We start from the raw sequence: 20,701 nt of genomic DNA on the forward strand, positions 1-20,701 counted from the left end.
CCAATCCATGCAGACGTTTATTTCTGAATTAATTTTGAAACAGATTTCAGAGACAGTGAGGTTGACATTAGATATGGGCAAGTAACAATAACAGCAGGGCAGTTATTATGATTATGGATGCTGATATAGGAAAGTCAGAACAGTATAATCGACGAGAATAAAAAGAGATGAGAAGATAGGCGAGAATAAAGAACGTTAACGAAAATCACTGAAGAGCTACATTTCCAACAGAATAAGAAATGTAGTTGGAAATCCCTAATCAAACAGAAAAGCGAGAAATCATGACTTTCGAGATAAAGAGATTTATCTGCAAACAATTCTTGAACATAAAATTAAAGCACCACAGACTGTCCAAATTATAAAATCAGTTTCTCGCTACAGTCTGGGGGTACTCTAGTTCCATTCAAAAACTTCTTGCAAACAAAGAGAAATAAACAGACTTGTACGGGACACATATAAAATCTAAGCATGCTTTGAAAAGCGGAGAACATACGATCTATTCGGGGATATACATATATATATATATATTTCATCTCATCTAGAGGATCACCATCGTTACTCATCAAATTGGTTGGTGTGGTGGAAGTTATGAAAAGAGCAATTTTAACCGAAAATCACCAAAACAGAAACCAAATTAATGTATAATCGACGAGAATCATGATGAGATGATGATTTGCTTCTAGCAGAAGTTTAGAAGCACATGCTATCATTCATGCTCACGATGACGATAGGTTCGTTATGCATTCTTGAAGCCAATGACACTTCCATTGCTCCTTCTCTTGCGCTCACACAATTTCCATTCTCGTCGTAAATCGTTCGACTTTCGAATATCCACATCTTACCGGGCGGCACTTTTGGCCTGGTTTGGCAGATCTGAAATAAAATCTTTTCATAATTTAAAGTCTGATATCCCGAGAAACAATAGCTGAATTGAAACAGAAGAATAAATCTCACCTGAATATCCACGTTTGCAAGTGAAGTTTCTTTCACAAACGGCTGTGTTTCCTCATAGAGATCATCTGAACCGTAGGAGAATGGACGGAGCAAGTCGTTCAGCTTCCTCATGTGCTGTTCATTTGCCGGTCTCACGTGCTTCTTTACGGGAGCAGTGGCGGCAGCATACGCTGATTTAGATGCTCGCATAGTGTCATTCCTACGACTTTGAGGCTTCCTTTCATTGTTGTAATGCGGTTGCATTTGGAACGGTGCGTTTTGAAATCCTCGCATGACTTGAGACGATTGATGATGCGATGGTGGAGGAATGTCTGCAAGATTATAGTTATGTATTAAAAATCAAAAATTTGTGTGGTTCCCATTTTAAAATAAAAAAAAAATATTTTTACGCACTTTGCTGAGGCAACCGATAACTATTTCCTCGCTGGCGACTACTTCTCTTATTGTGAGCATTATAGCTCATGTTCTCATGATTGAGTTGACCTGAACGATCAAGGTTAAAACTAGGCCTAAAACTAGTCAAAATTACTGAGTTTCTCCTTCCACGTCGTCTGTCGAGCAGGCTCCGAGTACATTTTTACTGGAAAACTATAATAAATTACAAAAATCACGCCGAAAATGGGGAAAAGAATTGAAAAATTGAAGGAACACAGAACATTTTTTCAATGCGTCTCTCACGTTCGAGACTACTGTATTCGTGGTGAGACCCAACTCCCTCATAAAAGCATGCGCCTTTAGTTTTTTAATTTAATTCATGTTGCCAATATTGGCCAATTAATTTCAAGAGACTCTGATTGAAAGTGTTATAATTAAACTACATATATTTAAGCTTTCAGCATTTTTTTCAATGCACTTGAGACGCAAATTGAATAATCAGGCACGTAATGTGTTTTCGAGGACGACTATAAATTGTACCTTTGCTATCCAGTGGGTTCTTTAATTTTCCCATTCCAATCGATTTTTTCTCCCACTCTGGCAGTTTCTTTGTCATCACTGGACGAGGGCATTGGAATGGGAGATGATTCATGTGACAATCCACACATCCTGCAATAATGACATTATTTTTTAAAAATGTTAAGATGATATGCTTACCAGGAGTAAATATCATATCCTTTTCTTTATTAGTTGGCTTAGCCTTGCGGCCACGTTTACCATTTGACATTATAGTTACCTGAAAATTCAAAAAATTAGATATTCAAAAAGGTATAAATATAATATAAATGCGATTTGGTAAATACGGATGTAATGGGCAACCCATTCTATACAGGAAAACCAAAAAATTCCCGCAAAATTATTTTTTTCCGAATAAAATGATCTACTTTGTTTTATGGTGCCGCTCTATGTGTTATGACCCTTCGATTAGTAGATAGAAAAGAAAAAGGAATGTACGAGAATATCGTTTATTATTTATTATTTGAAAAATCCCAGAGACATAAAAAATCACACAGAAAAGGGAAACAGTATTTCTGACAATGTTCAAAAGTTTGGTTTCAATCAGCACTAATAATGTGAAAGGTAACCGTATCAATAGTGATATTTTCTTATTAAAAAACTGTTCGAGACTACAAGAAGGCCTGAAAAAGCCCGCAACGACGACTAAATTCGAAATTTCGAATTAGGTTTTAAAGATCAGAAGATCGGCAGAAAAGTATCTGATAAAAATATAAGAAATCGGAATAGGAATGCGATGAGGAGGTAGAAATATGGTGAAGAGATACAGAAGAATGAGGTAAGATCGGATGAACTTGAAGCACTTTTTGAGATTTTTGATGGTGAAGTTGGTGGATGTAGACGTTTCATGGAACATCTGAAAATTAAGATTTTTCTAAAACACATTTTCTATAGAATATAATAGAATGCCAAATAGAGAAACTAGACTTACTTGAATTTCTTTCGATTTCTGTCTTTCAACCTTCTAACTGAAATCAACTTTCGACGTGTTCTCGGTGTTTCAACAACACCATCAACAGAACACTCAGCACCAAATTCAGCATCGGAATCATCAGAAGAAGACTCATCGGAATCCAAATAGAAATTGGATTTAGTATTCATCAATTCAAAAGAATCCAATGATACTGTCGATTCAGCAAGTTGGACTGAACTTGATGGTTGACTACGAACCCATTGAGGGCGTCGAGGCAGAAGTCGAGAGTATGAGGATGCAACGTGGATTGATGATGACGTCAACAATCTTTGGTGTTGAGATGAAGAAGTGGCTGATGCAGATGTTGACAGACGGAATGGAGATGAGTGAAGAGCAAGAAGACATCTGAAAATTTGAAACGTTGTTTATGTGGACAGTACTGTAAAGATCTTACCTTGGATCATAACTACTTGCCCTCTGTTTTCTCTTCTCTTGACTTCTACTTAAAAGCATTTCCGTCTCGATTCTCCGGTTACTTGAAAATCCAACTCCAGAATTTTCAGCACAAAGCTGCTCTCCCGAACCGTAGACTGTTGCACCACGTTGAGGGGTTGACAAGGATCTGAAATCAGATGTTTAAAGCATGGCAAGTAGAGCAACAATGTTAACCAAAATTTCTGAAACTTTTTCGAATATAGTCAAAAATTGACAATAACTCAGTTTCACCTATCATAGTTTTGGAAGTCAACCAAAAATTTTTGAAATTTCATAAAAATTCCAAACTTTCTAAAAATTTGGAAGATTGATATGATTGATATGAAAGTATTTATATATTTTTTAACCTGGCAGACGATACTTCACCATTAAAGACACACATGTGGAGAAGAATTATTTTACTTTTAGTAATCCAACGTTTGCACTTACCTTGGAGCATGCAAGCTTTTAGTCATTAAAGCTGGAATTCTAGATGGAGTTCTTCTTGGTGTCGACATTGTTGAAATAAACATTCGTGGTTCATTGATTGATGATGACGTCATAGAACCACGCCCAGATGACAATGGATTACGGTAGTCATCAGAATCAGTAGATTCATTCAATTTTCTAGTCATTTCTTCTGTTTTCTGGAAAATTAAATTTTAATTAAAGATCTAACAAAAATCTGGCACTTACATTAATAAGATAATCAACATATTCTAACTCATTCATCGTTTCATTATTTTCTAATTCTGGCTTCTTCTCATCGAACCGTTCGGTGGCATTGTGTCGTTGCGGGCTTGACCGTTTTTTGAATTTCTGAAATGTTTTTCATGCAATTTTTGTTCTTATTTGTGTGTCATATACAGTGAAAATCAAAAACTAGTACAAACTAATTCCGTTTAGTAAATAAAAAATCGATGTAAAATCTCAGCAAAGCCAAGATCTTGGCGGGTCCTTATATCCAAGTTTTGTTGCCATTTTATTTCAGATATTCTTTTCGAAAGTCAGAAAATTTGAATTTAGAATCGAATGGACCCATTTCTTGTTTTTTTTTGTTGCATTTTTTAACTGTACTTTTTTCGTCAGCATATATTTTCACTATTAAAACAGAATATTCATGACAATAATTCCACAAAAAAACGTACTTTAATATCATAGTCGATTGGTTCAGAATTGGAACGAGAACCTTCGACGCGTCGATTGTCAGATTCTCGATTGATGGACGACGTGCTGACTGAAAATTTCTGGATTGAAAAAATATTCAAATGAAAAAATAAATGAGAAACTCAAAGTCTAAAAAATGAATGTTGTTAATAACGAATATTTCTGATGAGAAGAGGATAGAGAAAAAAAACGAGTCTAATAAAATGCATGTGATATCCTGCATAAAAATCCCTTCTTTTTTCACTAATCCTTCGCTCAATTCATTCAAATAGAACTTTGATTTCTATTAGAGTTGAGGTTGTTTGAACAATTTTAATAAATTAACAATAAGCCATAAAACCTCGAAACGTACCATCATCATTGAGTTTGAAAAAGTGGACGGATCCGAGTCAGTCACCTCTGGAACAAATCGTTCCAGAGCACTGAAAACGACAACGTTCTCCCCACAGAATCGGATTGTCTCCTCGGGAATTGTCGCCTCGACAAACGATCCTGAACCTGAAAATTTTCGATTTTTGTAAGCTCAATGGATTTTAAACTGAAAATGTAGTCAAGAAGTCAAGAAAAACTGATGGAGTTCTAAATTCGGTGTTAGGTTTTGAAAAGATCGTCAAACAAACAAATGCATAAAACTAGGTAGGGAACAAATAGTGAAATAGAAAAATGAAAGGCGACAACTGCCGGGAGCAAGAGTACACACAAAGAAAAAAAGTTGCGGAAGAGCACAGAGAGCGTCAGTCCATCAGAACTGCATAGATAAATAGATAAAGAGAAACATGAAACATAAGGCCACCCGGGAGAGACGACAGGCCAGTTTTCCGGTGAAGATGAGAGTGCGAGAATTAGATAAGAAAACGGAAATTGTGATGAAACTTTTTCAATCCAAACTTCTAGAATTATAAGAGACACCTAAAGTAATTAGATAAGTGTTTTAAGTGATATTTTAGATTCACTGTATCATGTTTAAAAAAGATATTTCAAAAATATATACCTGATATAGGAGGCCTCCTCTGAGCACCGAATTGTTCTCGAGCTGTTTCCACGAGCATCCGCTCACACATTGACATAGGCCGTCGACAGCCAGGAGTTGCCACCTGAATAAATAATTATTCAATTTAAACCTAATTTAGTAATGGTAACTTTGTAAATGATGGTGGATAGCTCATATAAAATTTGAATTGGTTCTAAAGTTATACAAATTTTAATTTCGGTCAAACTTATGAACTGTACTTTTGAGTTATACTATTACAATAATATTACCCAAATTATTGTATTCAGATTTTTGTAATCAGTACTAACAGATTTTAGGCAACGTCCTGCCAGAAACATGGGAATATATTTGAGCAGTTTTTAGTAAGTTGCCACAGCTTGTATAAGGGAATTGTATCAAAATGTACTTAATACTTTCTAAGCACTGACATAGTGAACTACAAAAGTCGGTATTATACAATGCCACTACAAATAAAAATATTCAGAATTCGACTGAAAAATGAGAAAAGGAACAACTGAATTGGACACACGATGTCGTGATTTTCAAGAACACAAAAAAAAGAAAAAGAAATCGAAAATGTTGTTTGCCTCTTTTTCTTTTTCTATATGAGCTAGAATCTCGAATGCATGCCTAATGGAGCCACTCGCTCTCGTTTCTCTAAGTCTCTTCTCACCAGTCTTTTGTCCAAAAATTGCGATGTCGCAGGCGTCCCGTTTCCGCCGCTCACGGAGACACCACTATCGGCACCAGATGATCGTGTAAAGACACCGTCTTCGTTGACTTCAATTGCTGAAATAAGAGGAATTAGTTTTGAATTGGAAATCTGATTAAATAAAAGTCCCCTATTCAATCTAATTAATTTTTAAACACAAAACTTACTATTGTTTAATGGTGTTGACGAATTAGAAGAAGTTGATTGAAATGCGTTAACATTCCATTCAAAGCTATCTTCATTCCATTCTGCTCGTTCTTTTATCCTTTCACTCACGTCTCGAGGGATGAAGTTTTCAACAATAAGAAGCCTGAAAACTTATATTATTCTATTAAAAAAAATGAACATCAAATCCTAACGAAAGAAAATTCTTCTGGGGGGAAAAGGAGAGAATTGTGAGAATAAAGAACCTGCGCTGTCGGTATCAAATTACACTATTTGAATTCAAATTAGAATACGAAAGAAAGTGAAAGAAATGAAAATGAGTGAGAATCTATTAAATTGTAATTGAGATATCACTGAACTTACTTCAACTTCAATTCCTTGCTCACTTCCGCAATTGTCTGATCCAGATCTTGTCGTTCGTCGGAATATGCTCCAGACACATCACGAATCTCATTGCGAGCCTGAAACATTCACAAACCTTATCTTGACACCTGGTACATCTGAAGTCAAACCTGTCTCAACTTTATCAACATCTTCTTTAACTTTTTTGTCTTTGCCTCCACCTCTGTCCTTAAATCCGAAAATGTTTGTTTCAAATCCACAGTATCCTCTTCCTGCCGTTCCAATGCTTCAACCATTTCTCTTTCCCTTCGTTTTTGTTCGGCAAGTTCTCTTCTCTTCTTTTCCAGTTGTGCATGTTGTTCTTTTGTCCTTGATTCTAACCTTCCATCTTCTTCAGATCCTACGATAAGTCGACTTTGAATGTTTGCTATTCTTTCAGCAACCCGTGCTTGTTCTATCCGTTCCTTTTCTAACAGATCATGCTTCTCTTGAATTTCTCTTATTAATCGATCCTTTTCATGTTTTATCAGTGAATCATCTTTTTGAATTGCTTCAATATCATCTTCAAGTTTTGCTCGTTCAGCATCATAAAAACTTTGAGTTGCTCCATCCCTCGATCTTGTCTTTCTCTGCTTCAGTTGCTCACGGAGCATTTCAATTTCTTCTTGGAATTCTCGCAGTAAAGCATCCTTAGGATCTTCATTAATTTTCGGTTGATTCTTGATGTTTTTAGCTCGATTTGCATATCGTAATGTACCAAGTGTCTCCTCAAAATTGTAACTTGCAGGTCCAATACAAGCAACCATAACTGTCTTTGAATTTCCACCGAGAGAATCTTGAAGAAGTCGAGTCAGTTTTGAATCTCGATAAGGAATATGGGCAGATTTCGCATCCACCAATGCACTGATTACATTTCCAAGAGCCGATAATGAAAGATTGATTTTCGTAGCTTCTTTAAATCTTTCGCCAGTTGCTCCTGTTTTCGATTGCCGTTCTGAACCAGCTAAATCTACAAGATTTAGTCGACCAACTGTAATATGACTTTCTCCGTCTTCACCAATTCGGGAACATTCAACAGTAATGATAAAGATAGCGTGGGAACGAGACGAATGCTCATTCATGTTGGTTCGCCTGAAAATTTTAGTAAAATCAAATCCAACGGCGACCACAGAAATAACTTACCCTACAGACCGATGCCCATTTCCTCGAATCATCACTTCGTGTATTTCACCTACTGTCCTTGTTAATTTTGACTGAAACTTTGAAATTTATAGTCGTCTTCTATTTCAGAAAACTATCACTTACCGTTAAATCTTTCACATAAACTCCTCCATCTGGACGTTCTTTAATTTCTAATTTCTTATTCGATTCGGCTTCTAATAAATCTCGAAGTTCCTCCTAAAGATTTCATTTTTGTAAATCACACATCCTAACGCCTTACCTGATAAATTTCCAAATAGCTAGCTCTAACTAAATACTCTTGATTATGTGATGCTGCCATGTGCTCAAAAATATGGTCAATACACTTATAGATGACACCTCGTTGTTCTGGATCCGATGATTTTCCTTCCATTGTGTGAGTCTTTCCAGTTCCAGTTTGACCATATGCAAAAATCGTGGCATTATATCCGTTTAGAACCGAATCAACTAGATCTCGAAAGGTTTCTTCATATAGATCCGATTGTGTGGAACTATAAAATATATATTTTTAAAAAAGAGAACTCATAAAATCATAAACATAAAATTGTGGAGAAATAATTTTGAAAAATACTAATATTTCTATAGCAGGTGAAAAAAAAGTGATGTACTCCTAGAAATAAATAATCTTACTTTTCATCATAAATTGCATCGAATGTAAAATCCTTCGATGGCTCATCTTGCTCTTTTGGATTTTTCAGCTCAATTTGCCCACGTTGTGGTCGCATATGTACTATTCTGAAAATGATCGAAATTTCAAAATATAAATATTTCAAACTTTACTTACTTTGAATAATTATTTGCAATTTCTTGTGAAGATAACGGTCGACATCTCACAATTACCTGTAAACATAAATAAATACATTTATTTGAATTTGGAAATGTATAAAACTGGATTATGAAATTTTTAAGCTGGTGGTTTTTGTATGAGAAGTAACGAAAAAAAGTACAATTTACTTAGAGTCTTGTGATTTTTCTTTCAAATGCAAAACTCAACTGAATCATAAATAGTGATGCTTCGAAAAGTTTTTAGAGGAAAATTGTATTTTTAGTAAAAACTAATATACGTTTTGGACTTAAAAAAAAATTATGTTAAAACTTGAAAAATTACGTTTATTAGTGCTTATATTAAAATACGGTTTCAAATTAATTTAAAATTAAAATAACTCACCTTTTGGTCAAAATCAGACATTTTAGAAACTAGCATGTACTTTATTACGTTGAATATAACTTATGTTGGAAAATGGAAAATTTGAAGACAGGTGAATTTTAGTTTTTTTTCTTTTTCGTACTTCTAAAAAATACTTCATTTATTTTACATTTTGAGAACTAATTTTTGAACATGTTTCGAACAAAAAAAAAGATTTTGAAAACCCCAAAAAAACTTACTTTGACAGTCTCCTGTTTTGAAGATTTTTTCATTATTTCCACCATTTTTTGTCACTAAATATTTGGCTATCAATGTAGGTGTCAAGGAAAATTTTGGTGCATTCCTGATTTAGTGAGAGTGGTCTGGAACTTAAGAAGATTAGTTTAATGTGGAAAAATAATCATATTGTATCGAGAAACGGAATTTTGAAGCAATAACCGCTAGAGAAAGTGACTAAAAACCAGAAATTGTAGTCGTGGAATTTCAATATTTTTGGTTTTATGTCACATCTGGACAATCGGAAAAATATGCATACATTTGAAATTTTTAGAAATATTTTGAATTAACTTTAAAGGAAAAAAATGCATTAAAAAGATTGAAAACATCATTGACGTTGAAAAATGGAGAAAATTTCTAATTTCTCATCAAAATATTAAAATATTAAAGTTCTTCAATAATATGAAAATGTGAATAAAATGTCTAAATAAGCAAAAAAAACAGATCCTATTCATTATAAAATGTTCACACAAGTGTTACATTTCGTACAAAGAAGTACTAAAACGGATGGACTAAAGTAATATTGTCACTCCCGAAAAGACGAGGAAGAAGTAATCGGAAGAAGATGTCGGAAGATGAGTGATAGTAAAAATACGAAGAGACGCAGATAGAGAGTTTGAGAGAAGGAGACTTCTGGAGGAATAAAAGGTGGTTTCAAGATGGGGGACAGAGAGGGAGAGGGTTAAAAGAGCACAAAATGTGCATAATATCGATCCTGCGCAGTTGAGAGACGCAGACAATGTGAAGAATGGAGCATATGTTTCTAGTGAACACTCAGAAGTAGTTGTTCATGTGTCCGAAACTTTGGAAACATATACATTTTAAACTTGACGTTTTTGAATTATAAAGGGATGGAGGTGCTTCAAAAAGTAATCATAGACATGTGTAGATTTTAAATTAAAACACAACTAGACATAGGATGAATCAGAAGCTTACCATAACATTGTTGATTTATTTAAAAATGAGAAAAAGTAAAATTCCGGATAGTCTTCTTTGAAAAAATTCACAGAGAAGTTATAATGTTTGATGATATTCACTGATTTGTAATACATTATTAGTAGCATGGCTTCTATGTATATAGACTATTTTTATATCACATACATGAAAAAGGGTTAAGGCATGCGCCAGGGCCTGAAAACGCATCTACCTACCAGGGGAGCTCTAGCTCTTAGTTATTAATTCAAGAGACTTTTGAAACTTGATTTTTTGAGATTTTATTCAATGATTGGTTTAAAAAAAAAGATTATTTGCAAAAATTACAAATTTTAATGTCTATACTCTGACATCGGTTTAGAACAATTTTAGACAGGCTGCAATGAAAGCAATGAAATAAAATTTCCTTGAAATTATAATAGAGAATCAGTAAAATGTTGCAGATTATTTGAAAATGCATGCAAGAATTCGCAGAAAATTCAGTGAAGCAGAAAAGTGCGACAGGAGACCGAAGTCTAAAAAAGTGAATTATGAATAAAAACAAATCATGTGACTGGATATAATTGAAGGTCTTGATTCGGAAAAGATAATTGGAGCTCTTTGCTTAGGCCAGGCTCTAGATATTTTATTGAAGCTTTTCAGAAATGTTCAAAATTATCAGGAACAGTTCTCTTTGCACTTTCTCTATGGCTCAACTACCAGGGCTTTTCCTTTTTCTTCAAAAAGTAGAATTTTAAATTATAATTTTAAAATTTAAATACCAAGCAAAAAATCATATACTCATCATATCATGTGATCATATCATATAATCATATAGGGCTCGTTCTTTTTTTTTTCAAAAAATTAAAAATTTACTAGAACCAAGCATATGACAATAAAATATTTTGAATTCACTTTAATGGGAAAAAAACAAGAAAATTTCATTAACATTATTGAAAACATCGTTGGCAATAGGAATGTAGAAAATCAAATCAAAATCAAGTGAGATTAGGAAAGAATCGAAATTAGGTAGAATTGGAAAATCTCGATTTTTTAAGTTGGATTCTTACACGATTTTTTCGGGATATTTTTCATTTTTATTTTGTAGTATTTCAGCCTAGACGGCTGAGAATTCTTTTCAAACCTTCCAATTTCAAAGAGATTCTTCCATAATTTAATATAATTTTCATTCGATATTAGCATCCATTATATACGTATGATTCCCCTTTTAAAATCGATTCTCCTTTTCAACTGACTCATCACTTAAGAATTGTTGAGTCATCAACTGATAGTGAGCAGACACCAACAACCATCTCTTTAGTTTCCGTTCCGTTTATTTTATTTTGGAATCTAACATATTCAAGAAAATTAACTTGAAATTAGAATAAATGTTTCTTGCTAGATTTTTTTGTCATAAGTATTTCTTATTTGGATTATAATTTTCATCTCGAAATCGTAGAGAGTTTTTCACTATTTTTTTTTGAGTTCTAAACACTTCCTTCCTCATCGATGATGAAGTTTTTGACAAATCAACTAGTTTTTTACTCATATCTCACATCAATCTATGATTTTATTCAAAAACAGTTAAATTTTTTTAACGAAATTAAAATGGTCATCGGACCGAGCAAAAGCTTTCAGAATCAACTGCTTCTTTAAATTCTTTAAAATTCAATCAACTTTTCGTGTCCAAAGTCACAAACTACACCTTTCAAAAAATATTTCTACATTATTTGCCCACATCTTGGCACAGTTTTCTTGCCATTCTTCAATATTTTCTTCTCTGCGTTTCCCACACTCTTATTTTCTGACTGTTGACTTTTCCATTGTATAGACTCAATTTTACTTTCGTTTTTTCAATTTTTTTTTCTGCGAAGTTCGGTGTTAAACCTCCATTTTGCAATATTAAAAATTTCAATATTGCCCGTTTTGGCTTGAATCTATTAAAATTATGCTGTTTTTTTTTCAGAAAGCACCAAAACATGCCAGATGATATTCCAAAATTGCCACGACACAGAGGAAAGAAAAATCAGCCGAAAGGTTTGAAAAATTTAGAAAAATCTGAAGTTACTTTTTTAATTCTTTAGACACACCTTGGAAACAACAAAAACTGCCTGCTTTACGGCCTCATTATAACATAACTTCAGCAATTCCAGTTACTCTGATAACAGGAGTAGCCACGTTGGCAATGGGAATTGCTCTTTATTTCGGACATAATGGATGTGAGTTTTTAGAGTTTATTATCCCAAAAACAAAAATATCAATTACTCTTTCCTGGTAATAAGTAAGAAAAAGCTAAAGAAAACAAATTTCTTGTCAAAATTTTACATTGTAAACCGATAGCAACAAAAAACAAGTGTCATAAAAACTGTAAGAAAATCGATAATTTTGCTACAATTTCACAAAGCTAAAAAATATTTTTTATTTTACCGTGTTAGTACCGGAATGTTCTGCACTTGAGCCTTACTATTAGTTACACAAAATGGATCAATTTTGAGCAATTTGTTGTGAATCTGACAATAATTAGTCCTATTGATATAGCTTTAGGCCACTCATTCGTGTTCGTAATTTTCGTTTTCCTTGAACTTGTAAAGGTACAGTTTTTGAAAACAGGGATGTAGTCCAAGTAGTCAAATATTGATTCTTGTAGCATTAGAACAAGAGATTGTGTACACGGATTGTGCTCTTTCAAATGGAACACAAGCTTCACGAATTATGAGAACTGAAATGGGAAATCAAACATTTAAATGTGCATATACAATTACTTTGAATGACGATTATACTGTAAGTTGAGTTTTAATTTTTAAATCATCAAAGAAAACATATGTATATTTTTGCGAAGGAAATTTTGGATCTGGTCTTAGGATGAAACGACATTGTAACATTTTGATTAAAGAGCCCTTAGTTGGAAGTGAGTGTATCTGGTAAAAACACAATTCGAAAATATTTAACCAAATATGTATAAAGCCTAGGTTGAACCTGCTCTGCAGTTCCTAATTTTTCACATTATTTTTCTTCAAAATATTACTATGATATTTCAAAGCCCGGGGTACCATCTTAAAATCATCATTTGCAAGTATCACAATTAATGTTCAACATTACAGGGCGAAGTGAAGTTTTATTACGGTCTTTCCAAGTTCTATCAAAACAATCGATTATACTTCAACTCACGAAACGATCAACAGCTACGTGGAAAAGTTACTGAAACTGACGGATGTGATCCATTAGAATATGTGGATGTTAATGGAACTAAAGTTCCCATTGCGCCGTGTGGGAAAGTGGCTGATTCAATGTTTAACGGTGCATTTCAATTGATTGCTTAATTTCAGTATTGCAACATTTTTCATTTTTTATAATACATCTAACTTCAAAATTTGTTTTTTTTTCAGATACCTTCGAATTATTTTATATCAATGATAAAGCCTCAAACGCGGTAACACGGGTTCCATGGACAACTCGTGGAGTACTCGGTGCAACTGAAATGAAAAGAAAATTCAGAAATCCGATTCGAGCGGAAAACCAGACATTATGTGATGTGTTTGCGGTTGAAATGAAATAAGAAAAAAAATAAATTAAACTCCATCTTTTAGGGAACAATGCCTCCGCCATCATGGAGATATCCGATCTGTCAATTGGGACTAAACAGTATTGATCCAGATGTTGGCATTGGTTTCGAGAACATTGATTTTATGGTTTGGATGAAGGTTGCAGCTCTTCCAAAATTCAGAAAACTGTATAGAATACTGAATCGACAAGTTGATATGTTCAGTAATGGATTACCTAAAGGACAATATCAGTTGACCATTAATTACAGTATGTTTATGTTAATGTTGAATTTATGTATTTATGCAAAAAATTTACTGCAAAAGTTCACAATAATTCCACCCAAACCTGCTTAAATATGGAGATGCAAGTTTTTTGTTTCAGATAAACAGTGGCTCCAAAAAACCAATCTTTGTTATAAAACCTCACAAAAATTTCTCGATATTTCTTTATTATGGTTCAAACTTTTGAGAAAAAAGGGAAATTTAGAAAATTCTTTCAAGCGAAATTGTCAAAATTTTTCAAAACCAAATTTGATTTTCCAGATTTATTTTTTGTCGACTTGACAATAGTAAAGAAAAAACAAGTTGAATTTTTCTATATGAATTCTTATAGCTGAACATTTTTGATCAATTTGAAAATAATCAATAGACAATTTTTCTCCATACTACTGATTTTCAGACTATCCAGTGGATATGTATTCGGGCGACAAGTACTTCGTTATAGCCAATGAAAACTGGGTTGGACCCAGGAATCTGTTTCTACCAGTAATCTATTTGGTTGTTGGAACATTCTTACTTCTCGTTACTATTCTCTTCATATTGATTTGGTTAAAACAGAGACTGTCGAGGGTTCATCCAACATGAATTGGAAAAACTAATTGAAAATAGACGGATGAACTTCAAATTTGTTTACAAGAGTTGAAGTCTCAAAATAAGCTGGTAGCATGTATTGTACGGGAACAGATTTGTATACTTTGCTTTGTAAATAAAATAAAATGTTATTATATTAGTCTGTAATTTTATGTATAGTTCAATTTAATTGAAATACATAATACCCCCTTCAGTTTATCAATTAAAGCTCCAACTATCATTCGCTGGTTGAGATTAATTGTCGAGTGAGGGCATCTGAAATGTAAATTTAAAATTACAAAATAAATAATTGTAAGTGCTATCAGATATAACAAATGATCATTTAATTAAGGAGGAAAAACAAAACATTAATTTAAAAAATTTATCAAAAAACAAAAAAAAACGGTCAAATATTTTTTCAAACAAACAAAGTAAAGCTAATTTCTATTAAAGTTGATCTAAATACTGGTTGTGTAGGCATACTATAGTTGATTTCAACGGGAAGAAGGCCAAATCAGCAAGTGTACATTGTGTTCTGAAAAATTGAAATTCAACAGTTGAATATAAGTAGAAACTCTACCTATTGCTAACATTTATTGCAATTCTTCTGTGTTTTGAACAATATCGAGATCGCTCCATCCATCGGATAATTCCGTATGATTTGATGACATCTCATCTACAGCTTCCAATTCTCCAATTATCTGATCCTTCAGTTTCAGCTTAATATCAAACGATTTTTGAATTTCCTGGATATTTGCTTCATAAACTCTCGAGATTTCAGATTTAACTTGTTGAATCTCTTTAAATTGCTCTGAAATCTTCTTCTCAAGAACTCTTTTCTGATAATATAGCTCAGTGATTTCTCGAGTTCTTTCTTTCATAATCATTTCAGTATTCATTTGTTCTTCTTTAACATTTTCTTCAAGTTTTTCAATCTTTCGTACATAATCACAGAAATGATCAACCACCTGCAACCATTGCGGGTCATTTCGCATAGTTTTGAGTCCTCCGGGTTGTTCAAGAATTGCGACAAGACTTTCTGTCTGTTCAAGTTTCAGTTTTTCTAATGTTTGCTCAAGTGGGAATTCTCTGACCTCCTGGTTTGCCTCTTCGGAAGGATCAGAAATTTTTTCAGAATGGAACGTCAAAATTTCTTGTTCCAAATGGGGATATGTTCTACTAGTCCCTTGACTAGAAGTCTCACTAGAGATTTTAAGTGTCAGTTCTCGAACATTACGCTCCAATTTCGGAGAATTTCCAGATTCAGTGCTCACATGACTCTTTAATTTGACAATCTCATCATTCTTATCAAAGATTTGATTTTCCAGTGCAGAGACCTTCACTTGACAATCTTTTGTCTTCCATGACAATTCATCTGCCAACATCTTGATCATGTTCTCATTCGAATCAATCGTTTTTTTCATATCTTTTATCATGTCTTCATCAGTTTTGATTGTAACATTTTGCTTTGAAATTTCACGTTTCACAGAATTCAAAGCAATTTTCAAAGAATTGTTGAAATTTTCGAGCATCAAACTTTCAACACCTTCGGATTTATCATTCTTGGCAACATTCCGATCATTATTTAGTTCAGTTGATATAGAATTGGTATCATCAACTGAGAATACTGTTAAATTCTGGTGTTGAAGTTCCAAAAATTTCTCCATGACTTTTTCAATACTATCCTTCTGATAAACATTGAAGGATTCTTGAAGCATTTTAATCTCTTCATTCTTTTTCTTGAGTTCGGAAAACAGAATATTCTTTCTTTTTTGGAATTCCACTGTCACTAAGAGATAATCATCTTTGTTTTCCAAAGATGTAACCAGCTGCGATGGATTCAAACTTTCCAAGTTTTTCGTAAGATAGTCAACTTCGTCTTCAAGTTTTTGAATGATCTGTTTGTTGTCTTCCATCTTTTTTGTTATAAGTATAGGATCCTTGAAATAAAGAGAAAACGTGACTATGATCTTGTCAATAGTTTCCAGCAAGTGGAAAATGTCATAATAATCTCCATCATTTAATACTTTTAATTTGTCCAAAAGTTGATCCATCAACTTCTCTTGTTTCGGTGTTTCATCACCAATTAATATTCCACCGTAACCGTTAACCGGATATGGCGACAAATCATAAAATTGTTTTTGAAGATCCTCATATTTAGTTTTGAGAATTGAGAAATCTTCATTTCTCATTATCAACAACTTCTTCAATCTTCTAGCTTCTGTCTCTGCTTTTATTTGGAAAATTTCGAATTGCATTTCAGCTAGTATTATCTCATCTTCTTGTTCATCGATTAATTTCTCAACTTCTTCTTTTAATTTTTTGATATTTTGATCTTTTTCTGCCATAGCATTTTGAAAATCTTCTAGTGTTGCAAACTGATATTCAGTGGATGTACTCGTGGATTCTTGAGTCGAAATTTCAGTGTTCTTGTTTATTCGTTTTACTTCGGAGCTTCTGACTATTTTCTCTGGAGTCCAAAACTTGTCTACTTCCAAAAAATGTGTTTTTTTGCTTCTGAAAAACATATATTAAGTAACATCTTTAAGATATTCAGGTGCACTTACATTTTTGAAATATTTGGTGACAAACTTTGAATTATCAATCTGAATTCTTCTGCGGTTCCAGTGAAGCAAGCATAATTCTGAAAATAAAAATTACAGCTTTTGAAACCAATGAAACGAAACAACTATTGTATTTAAAAAATGCTCACTTCAACTCCATTCTCTTCCACCGCTGCTTCTTTTTTCACACTTTTCCAGTTTATCAATTAAAAATTCAAGTTTCTGTTGTTCAGGTGAAGGCTGAGATGCTGTGAACGACATAGTTCTGAAAATAGTTAATTTAAATGTAGCAGAAAAATCTTTTCTAGAAAGTAAAAAAAATCAGTAAAAACAAGTACTAAGAGAAATTGAATAAACCAATCACAATAATGACTTCTTAACAAGCTGAAAAATAATGCAATAGCAAAGAAAAACGAGTAGTTTCGGTAACTCCATAGTACATTATTTCGTTATTGGGATCATCATATCATTTATTGATGAGGATATTATGAGTTAATTCTAATAACCCGAGAGTAAAGGCAAAAAATAGCATGGAGTGAAAAAACGGATCAAGCAAAGAAATCGTGTTAACTTTTATAACATCTAGTTGACACTGTCAGACCAAAAACTTAATAAAATTTTCACTTGTACATAACAGCTAGCTGAAACTGTAATTTAATTTTATATTCCCTCGGTCAATTCTAGCTAAATTAGCGATTCTGAGCTAAGCCTTCATTTCAAAATTAACAAAAAAAATGCAATGAAATTTTCACTTGTACATAACAGCTAGCTGAAACTGTAATTTAATTTTATATTCTCTCGGTCAATTCTAGCTAAATTAGCGATTCTGAGCTAAGACTTCATTTCAAAAATAACAAAAAAAATGAATTGAAATTTTCACTTGTACATAACAGCTAGCTGAAACTGCAATTTAATTTTATATTCCTTCAGTCAATTTCAGCTAAATTAGCAATTTTGAGCTAAGTGTTGTTGTTTCTTAAAACAATGCAAATTTTGATGGTTTTTCGTGTTCAGTGAACAAACAAACAAACAAAAAAATTCTGGTAAATAACCACAAGCTGAAACTGTGAGATAATTTTTTAGTGACCATTGAGTGACTGCTCATAGACAGTGGCTTGGAATTAAGACTAGAATGATTATCTCTCATGATAACATATTATACAGAGAAGTTGGGAAGAATGTAGGTCATTGTAAAGCGACAGACAGGTCGCATTGATCAAAGAGAATATAAGTCGAACTCTTTCGTTTGGTAACTTGAGGGCCAATGTTATTTGCTATTAGGGAAAATTAACATTTAAGGAGCAAAGGATTGCAAACAAAATGCGATAAGATATATGATTATAGTATTTTATCTTTTGTAAGTGTTGCCATAATTTCAGTAACGAAAAAAATAACAAGGCAATTTTAGATGTTAGGAAAATCGAATTTGTCTGACTAGCCAACGAATGTTCTCAATTGAAGTTATTGTTCTTTTTTAAGATGTTTTCATACAAATTAGTCAGTTTTCGAAGCTTCAGCCACACTTATCCGAATTGAGCAATTTCAAAACTATTTTTTGTAAAATAAAATACATCTCCGAAAATTTACATCGAGTTCCCAACAATACTGTATGGATAGAAAATACCTACCAATACTGCACATGAAACGCTCTGAAAATAATCGGAAAGGAAATGAGAACCTTTTAAATATAAAATGAGCACAATAAGTAATACTAACTTTATTGAGAAAGAACATAATTGTTATGAGAATAGTTTTTAAATGAGGTGAGAAACAGAATATCCCTGAGAATAAGTGAAGATACTTGAAAATTTGTGAAATAGTAATAAGTAAAATGTTTTCACATTAGTATAAACAATGACAGAGTCACGCAAAAGTACGGGAAACATATGAAGTTTATAATACAGTGCAGTACAGAAAAGGTACAAAGTTTACAAGAATACAATTGTTTTTTAAAAATAATTTTTTGTTGAAGGCTTAAGGTAATACGATTAAAGAGCTACTTTCTTCCAATACGAAGTTGAATTTAAAATTTAAAAGGAAAAAAGGAAAAAAATTAAAAAGCATATGAAAAATCGGGGCGCATTTTTAGTGCAAAAAATTAGATGGCATTTATTTTATCCCATCCATCTGAATCTTCACTGTGTGTGGATTTATTGTCGTCATCTTGATCGATCATTGTATCATCAGCTTCTCCTTCTTGATTGATAAGAAGACCTTGCAGTTTTTCCGAAAGTTCCGAAATCTTCAAATCCTTCTCTCTCAATGCATCATGCATCTTCTGAATTTCAGCGGATCGTTCGCTATTTTGAATAAGTTCCATCAGACACTCAATTTTGCTATCTTTTTCCATGATTTCTCTTTTATGATTTGCAATCTGTTCTTCTTTTGATTCACATTCTCTCTTTGAATTGGCTGAAATAAAAGAAAATGCTTACAGATGTGTGTAAAACCCCTAGAAAACTTTCACAAGCTTACCTGTCAATACTTCAAATTGCCCCAATAAGTTGTGCTTCCACTCTTCAGTTCGAAGTTTAAGATCTTCAACTGATGTATTAAGCGTGGCTTTTTCCTGCTGAGTGTTTGCAAGTTGCATCTCTAACGCCATGACGGTCGAGTTATGTTGATCCAAAATATGACTGATGTCTTGTCCCACATGTTTTTGGCGTTCTTCTGAAAATTATAGATGGTAATTTTTAATTAATACTTTAATATATAATAGAACAGCTCGTTTTTTCAATCAACTTCATCTGTTTTCTAACCAATGTTGGCCAACTTTCAGTAAAACAATAGCTTACCTTCAAGATCGGATTCCAATTTAGCAATTCTATCTTCCGCTCTTTTGGCACGTCTACACATCTTTCCTGTATTCATATCCGCTGAGCACAGTTCTTTTCTCAACGTACGAATCTTTGCCTTCTTTCTCTCAACATCACCATCGATCTGTTTACGAAGATTCGAAATTGTTTTGTTTTTTCCAAATATTTCTTCTGAATGAATATTTTCCATTTCTTCCTTCTGTTGAATCAACATGCGGCTCTCTTCCTTACACCTCTCAATTTCTTCTGATTGCTTTTTGAGTAACTCCTCCTGATTTTTGATAGTTGCCCGAAGCTCACTACCACATTCTCCAGGTTCCAAAAGTTGCTGCTCAAGTTGAATAATTCGTGCTTCACTCTCTCGAAAATCTTTTTGAAGAATCTCCGTATGTAGAGAGCATTGCTCAATAAGCTTATCTCTCATCACCAATTGTTCCAAAGTTTCCCATTGTTTCTTTTCCAATTGATCGATGTCGATTTTCGCTTGTGCCAATTCAGCTTTCAGGTTGTCCATCATACTTTCCAGTCCAAGTTACTAAAATATCAATTTAGACTCCATGTATTGAGGTAATAAAAAAGGTATTTGAAAAGGTGTAAAACCTTCCAAAAATCACAAGAAGTATTTGAAAAAAATGTAAAAATTTTATAACGACGAGGTTGAAAAAAACACTGAAAAATCAAGTAAAGCCCTGAGAGGAAATAGGTCGAAATGGAATTTTAGAATTA

General features: G+C 33.1%; 6 protein-coding genes and 3 non-coding genes across 15 annotated transcripts; 2 read left to right on the plus strand and 7 right to left on the minus strand.

The window, feature by feature from the left end:
* Positions 1 to 2: 2 nt before the first annotated feature.
* elli-1 (Enlarged germline granules protein 1) lies at positions 3 to 2,131 on the minus strand (the record flags this gene model as incomplete). 4 transcript variants are annotated; one of them, NM_001268397.3, is made up of 6 exons in its annotated part: positions 5 to 873; positions 955 to 1,265; positions 1,348 to 1,437; positions 1,484 to 1,534; positions 1,870 to 1,998; positions 2,047 to 2,131. In NM_001268397.3, 6 exons carry the CDS (start codon positions 2,114 to 2,116, stop codon positions 691 to 693), a joined length of 834 nt encoding a protein of 277 aa, NP_001255326.1. The 4 variants fall into 4 exon arrangements, with proteins under 4 accessions (NP_001255325.1, NP_001255326.1, NP_001255327.1 ...); NM_001268396.2 differs by lacking the exons at positions 1,348 to 1,437; positions 1,484 to 1,534 and having other exon boundaries at positions 3 to 873; NM_001268398.3 differs by lacking the exons at positions 1,870 to 1,998; positions 2,047 to 2,131 and having other exon boundaries at positions 9 to 873; positions 1,484 to 1,529.
* Positions 109 to 164, minus strand: F20C5.10. Its single transcript, NR_101938.1, has one exon. It is a non-coding gene; the product is annotated as an Unclassified non-coding RNA F20C5.10 (non-coding RNA).
* Positions 2,132 to 2,338: 207 nt separating the features above from the next.
* On the minus strand, positions 2,339 to 5,553 carry F20C5.11 (uncharacterized protein). Its single transcript, NM_001383152.2, has 8 exons — positions 5,451 to 5,553; positions 4,812 to 4,957; positions 4,441 to 4,529; positions 3,989 to 4,111; positions 3,743 to 3,939; positions 3,273 to 3,440; positions 2,837 to 3,223; positions 2,339 to 2,761 (listed from the first exon to the last, which is right to left on the minus strand). Exons 4-8 carry the CDS (start codon positions 4,022 to 4,024, stop codon positions 2,584 to 2,586), a joined length of 966 nt encoding a protein of 321 aa, NP_001370961.1. The 5' UTR covers positions 4,025 to 4,111; positions 4,441 to 4,529; positions 4,812 to 4,957; positions 5,451 to 5,553; the 3' UTR covers positions 2,339 to 2,583.
* On the minus strand, positions 4,039 to 9,370 carry klp-11 (Kinesin-like protein; the record flags this gene model as incomplete). Of its 4 annotated transcripts, NM_001383153.2 has the most annotated exons (14): positions 4,039 to 4,111; positions 4,441 to 4,529; positions 4,812 to 4,957; positions 5,451 to 5,553; positions 6,124 to 6,239; positions 6,330 to 6,472; positions 6,691 to 6,788; positions 6,840 to 7,800; positions 7,852 to 7,922; positions 7,975 to 8,067; positions 8,111 to 8,360; positions 8,500 to 8,604; positions 8,654 to 8,709; positions 9,256 to 9,370. In NM_001383153.2, the coding sequence occupies 14 exons, from the start codon at positions 9,298 to 9,300 to the stop codon at positions 4,039 to 4,041; spliced, it is 2,349 nt and encodes a 782-aa protein (NP_001369897.1). The 4 variants fall into 4 exon arrangements, with proteins under 4 accessions (NP_001369897.1, NP_001129854.3, NP_001129855.3 ...); NM_001136382.3 differs by lacking the exons at positions 6,124 to 6,239; positions 6,330 to 6,472; positions 6,691 to 6,788; ... (5 more) ...; positions 8,654 to 8,709; positions 9,256 to 9,370 and having other exon boundaries at positions 5,451 to 5,508; NM_001136383.3 differs by lacking the exons at positions 5,451 to 5,553; positions 6,124 to 6,239; positions 6,330 to 6,472; ... (6 more) ...; positions 8,654 to 8,709; positions 9,256 to 9,370 and having other exon boundaries at positions 4,812 to 4,820.
* Positions 9,371 to 12,170: 2,800 nt separating this feature from the next.
* cdc-50.B (Cell cycle control protein 50A) lies at positions 12,171 to 14,751 on the plus strand. The gene is made up of 7 exons (NM_069110.5): positions 12,171 to 12,241; positions 12,289 to 12,423; positions 12,852 to 12,985; positions 13,306 to 13,501; positions 13,591 to 13,745; positions 13,792 to 14,014; positions 14,426 to 14,751. Exons 1-7 carry the CDS (start codon positions 12,184 to 12,186, stop codon positions 14,608 to 14,610), a joined length of 1,086 nt encoding a protein of 361 aa, NP_501511.1. The 5' UTR covers positions 12,171 to 12,183; the 3' UTR covers positions 14,611 to 14,751.
* 21ur-11617 lies at positions 12,362 to 12,382 on the plus strand. Its single transcript, NR_056325.1, has one exon.
* A 437-nt stretch (positions 14,752 to 15,188) lies between the features above and the next one.
* Positions 15,189 to 16,943, minus strand: F20C5.5 (PACT_coil_coil domain-containing protein; the record flags this gene model as incomplete). Its single annotated transcript, NM_001380382.1, has 1 exon — positions 15,189 to 16,943. One exon carries the CDS (start codon positions 16,941 to 16,943, stop codon positions 15,189 to 15,191), a length of 1,755 nt encoding a protein of 584 aa, NP_001366748.1.
* Positions 16,944 to 18,159: 1,216 nt separating this feature from the next.
* Positions 18,160 to 18,180, minus strand: 21ur-14139. The gene has a single exon (NR_056326.1).
* Positions 18,181 to 18,863: 683 nt separating this feature from the next.
* On the minus strand, positions 18,864 to 20,510 carry F20C5.6 (ELKS/RAB6-interacting/CAST family member 2). Its single transcript, NM_069112.7, has 3 exons — positions 19,955 to 20,510; positions 19,635 to 19,829; positions 18,864 to 19,571 (listed from the first exon to the last, which is right to left on the minus strand). The coding sequence occupies exons 1-3, from the start codon at positions 20,490 to 20,492 to the stop codon at positions 19,258 to 19,260; spliced, it is 1,047 nt and encodes a 348-aa protein (NP_501513.2). The 5' UTR covers positions 20,493 to 20,510; the 3' UTR covers positions 18,864 to 19,257.
* Positions 20,511 to 20,701: the final 191 nt, after the last annotated feature.

This window comes from Caenorhabditis elegans, chromosome IV (genome assembly GCF_000002985.6).
Source record: "Caenorhabditis elegans chromosome IV".
Taxonomy (NCBI): Eukaryota; Metazoa; Nematoda; class Chromadorea; order Rhabditida; family Rhabditidae; genus Caenorhabditis; species Caenorhabditis elegans.